Source organism: Desmodus rotundus, chromosome 2 (genome assembly GCF_022682495.2).
Source record: "Desmodus rotundus isolate HL8 chromosome 2, HLdesRot8A.1, whole genome shotgun sequence".
Classification (NCBI taxonomy): Eukaryota; Metazoa; Chordata; class Mammalia; order Chiroptera; family Phyllostomidae; genus Desmodus; species Desmodus rotundus.
Window position 1 is genome coordinate 162,444,205 of NC_071388.1, and position 4,194 is coordinate 162,448,398.

At 67.6% G+C, this 4,194-nt stretch overlaps 1 protein-coding gene across 1 annotated transcript; it reads right to left on the reverse strand.

Annotated features, from left to right (window-relative positions):
• Positions 1 to 290: 290 nt before the first annotated feature.
• EVX2 (even-skipped homeobox 2) lies at positions 291 to 3,728 on the reverse strand. The gene is made up of 3 exons (XM_053918038.1): positions 3,302 to 3,728; positions 2,202 to 2,473; positions 291 to 1,004 (listed from the first exon to the last, which is right to left on the reverse strand). The coding sequence occupies exons 1-3, from the start codon at positions 3,726 to 3,728 to the stop codon at positions 291 to 293; spliced, it is 1,413 nt and encodes a 470-aa protein (XP_053774013.1).
• Between the last annotated feature and the right edge of the window lie 466 nt (positions 3,729 to 4,194).

Consider the following 4,194-nt stretch of genomic DNA (forward strand, 5'->3'; position numbering starts at 1 on the left):
GGGCAGCGGAAAGCATACTTGGAAAAGGGGAGGCGGCTGGGTGGCAAATACAAAAATAGATATAATTTGACGGGACACCCGCCATGCTTTCGCACCCGCTCTTCCCCGCGCCCCCCCCCATCCCGACGGGTTCCCTCCGGCCTCCCGCGCCGGGGCGCCCCCTGGCGACAGCTTCAACGGCGGGCAGCGCGCAGCGGGCACGTGAGCGCCCCGAGGGCGCGGGCAGCGCCGAGGAGCCTCCCCGGCGCACTGCGAGCGGCGGGCACGGCCCCCTGGCGGCGGCGACGTAGTTATCTGGTGAGCGGCGCCTCGTCCCTCTGGTCCGGCGGGCTCACGGCGGTCTTGCTAAGCACGGCGGCGGAGTAGGGCAGGAAGCCACTCTCAGAACGCGGGGCCGCGGCGCTGCAGCCGAAGTCCGAGCCCCCGGCGGCCCCCGCGCCGCCGCCGCCGCCACCCGCGCCGGCCCCCCGAGAGCCTAGGGCCGCGGCGGCCGCGGCGGCAGCGGCCGCGGCCGACTGGCTGCTGTGGCAACTGAGGCACGAGCAGGGCGCGGAGCCACCGCTTGGGGGCGCCCCCGCCGCCGCCGCAGAAGAGGCCGCAGCCGCGGCGGCAGCAGCAGCGGCGGCGGCCGAGGCCGCACTGTTGAGCCCGGCGGCGGCCGCGGGCGTCTGGTAGAGGCCCGGGTGGCGGAAGCTGCACAGCAGCTCGGGCCGCGAATAGGGGTGCGAGAGGGCGCGGAAGGTGTCCAGCGGGCGGATGGAAGTAGCAAAGGGCGAGGAGGCCGCGGCCGCCGCTCCGGAGGCCGCCGCGGCCGCCGCAGCGGCCGTGACGCCCACGTGCGGGTAGTAGTGCAGCGGCACGTGCGAGTGGAAGGGGTAGGGCAGGCTTCCGGTGGCGGCCGCGTGCGTCATCATGTAGGTGTAGAAACTGGGGTCGGCCGGGTGAGGCCACGACATGGCCAGGCGCTGCCGCTTGTCCTTCATGCGCCGGTTCTGGAACCACACCTGCGGGGAGAGCCACGGCGCGGCCCGAGTTAGGGAGCGCCCCAGCCCCAGCCCGCGCCCCCGGCCTCCCCGCCCCTACGCTCCCGCTGAAGGGCCCGGCCCGCCGCCCTCGGCCGGGATCCAGCTCGCAGGCCCCTCCGCCCTCCCGGCTGGGACCGTCGGGGGCGCGCCCTCCCCGACGAGAAGGCTCTTCTACCCTGGGTCCGACCGCTGCGGTCGTTCGGGCCCCTGCTCCCTCACCTTGTGCTGCGTGTCCCGGTCCAGCCCACCGTCCCTCTCCTTCCCTCCACCCACAGGGGCCGGTCTCTCACCCCCGGAATCTGCGCGGGGGTTCTGGGCCGCCTCTGAAGAGGGGCTGTGGCGGCAGCTTTTATAAAAGGTCGCCACGCAAGGTGTTGAATCCTCTGAGCTGCAAGAAGCTGCCCAGAGGGTAACGGATTCCATCTTGATGTCGAAGGGATGGTTTTCTTGAAAGCATTTGCCTCAAACGAGTGGCGGGAACACCATCGTCTTAAGCTGGGGAGGGGCCGTTTCTCCCCTCCCAGGCCGGTGTGTAAGGGAGACGACCTTCTCCAGCTAAAAGGGAGCCCGGGGAACCCGAAGGAAGGTCTCCCCGCCCCGTGGAGTTTACTGTTTTCTTTTTCCAGATTGTCGGATGCTCCGTAAAGTATTCACCCAACCTCCCATCTGTCTCCCCCGGTCCTATAATAAAATTAATCACCTAAAATATACAAATAAGGACAATTTCACTTCATTGTCTCTCTGGAGGTTGCCCTTTTCCCGTTATCCAGCAGAAAAATGTTTAGGAAACTACTTTCTTAACCCAGTAGATTTTTCAAATGCAGTACCCTTTTCTCCGTGTAGTAACAATTTCTGCTGAACACCGGTCTCCAAGGTGAAGAGCGAAGGAGCGCTCCCGCACCCGGTTCGCCCCGGAGGAACAAAGACCGGCCCGCTCCGCCGCCGAGGGGGACGCGGAGCCTCGCGCGCGAGCGTTCGCGGCGCGCCGGGCCTCCCCGGTCAGCGGGACCGGCCGGGCCTCTGAGCCCGCGGCCGAGGCGTGAACACGCCAGCTCCCGGGTGACGGGCCCCGCGGGGGTGCGGGCCCCGGCGGGGCCCAGCCACCCCGCCCGGAGACACGGAAACCCACCCAGACGCCCCCGGGGAGGCCAAGCCGGCGCGGGCGGGAATCGATACCTTGATGGTGGTTTCCGGCAGGTTCAGCGCCGCGGCCAGCTCGCACCGGCGGGGCCGCGACACGTAGTTCTCCCGGTAGAACTCCTTCTCCAGGCGCGCGATCTGCTCGCGGGTGAAGGCCGTGCGGTAGCGGCGCACCTGGTCCGCGCCCGAGCCCGAGCCGCCCAGCGCCGCGCCCCCGCCGCCGCCGCCGCCGCCGTGCAGGCTGCCGAGGCCGGAGCCCGACGCGGACGTGGCGGTGGGGCCCGCGGCCGCGCCGCTCTCCGCGTAGCCTGGCAAACAAACAGCGGGCCGCGCGCGAGTCAGCGCGGGGCCGAGACCCGGCGCGGGGCCCGCGCGCGGGAGGAAGAGGGAGGCCGGGAGAGAACCGCGAGGCGCTGCCTGGATTGATGGGCTCTGTCATGCTTACAAATTGCTGCCCTTAATGGAATCAATAACTTTGGAGGACACTTCATAACCAAATAATAAAAACTATTAGGGTGGTTTTTTAAAAAATAATAATAATTGGGAAATTTCAACTCAGTGGGGAAATTGGCCCAAAGAAAATGCGTGCACGTAGGCGTAGTTCCGGGCGCTCGGCCTCTCGCCGCGCTCTGACTTTCTCTTGGGTTTGTTTAAAATTGTTTGAAAAGCCAGCAGCCGCTCCAGCGGGAACCAGGAGAGGGTGAACCTTACTTTTCTTGGCCGACCCCAACGGGTCTCTCGGAGGCGCCCGGCGAGGCTCCCCCACGACTTACTCAGGAAGCCCCTCCGCGCGGCCTTGGGGGCCCGAAGGCCGCGGAGTTCGAAGCAGCTACGCAGGGCCCTCGCCCCCCAGCGCTCGCACCGGCTGCAGAGCCGCGCGCGGACCCGCTCCCTCGGCCTCGGGAGCCCGGGCAGGCCGGCCGGCGGGCCTGCGGCCCCAGGCCTGCGCCCCCGGGAGAGGCTCGAGAATCAGAGCCCGAGGCTCGGTGCCCCGCAGGCGTGGCGCCCCCGGCTCGGGCCGGCCGGCCGTGGGCTGCGGAGGGCGGGAGAAGGGCAAAGTCCACGGGGAGGGCGGCCGCGGCCCGGAGGGACGGGGAGGACGGGAGCGGAGCGCGCGGCGCGGGCGGCGCGGTTACCTTTGCCATTGTTTTCCTTGAGCGGCGCGGCGCCGAGGCCGCCGGGGGAGCGCAGCGCGGAGCAGCCGCCCTCCACGTCGCTGCTCATGTCCGCCTCGGCGGCCGGCTCCGCGTAGGGGCCCGGCTTTTTGCGGCTCTCCGCGGCGGCGGCGATTTCGGCGGAGACGGTGCTTTCGCCGCCCGCGTGCTGCAGGTCGAACAGAGTGTCTATCTCGAATTTGCCCTTGGCGGGGAGGTCCCCCAGCGCGCCGTGCAGAGGCGCGGGCGGCAGGCGCGGGCTGAGGCGCGCCGTGTGCGGCGAATTTTCCAGGGCCTCGAGCACCGCATTGCCGGGGGAGTCGGACAGACTGGAGAACCCCTTGCCGGCCGCGGGGCTGTGCAGCCCTCTCTCCATCAGAATCATCTCTTTTCTTATTCTTTCCATCATCTCAGCTTTCTAAAAATGTCACAGTGGTCCGGCTGTCCCGTCCTAATGGTGGGCTGCGCCTGGGGCTAATTCTCATGCAGCCCCAGCGAGCGCCTCTAAATATTATTATCTCTTTCGGAGGGAGGCGGAAAGACTGCGGGATGCCAGAGCGCGGGGATGACTGGTCAAAATGACCCAAACATCCTTCCGAGCCCGAGATGTCATTCATCAAAAAGTAGCGCTCGCTCGTCATTAAGGTACGAATGACGCCGTTCGAATAATCATTTATTGTAACAGGTTTATAAGCAAATAAATACACGCTCCTGTCAGTGGGTAATGACGGCGGCTTCGGAGCAGACAAATAGATCCAGGTAGGAGGCTGGAGGAGACCCGAAGTGAGGAGGAAGCCTCCGGTGCTGCGCCCGCGCGGAGCCCGTTCCGCTCGCCCGGGGGCTTGGCCTCGGGGGCGCAACCGACGGGCTGATTA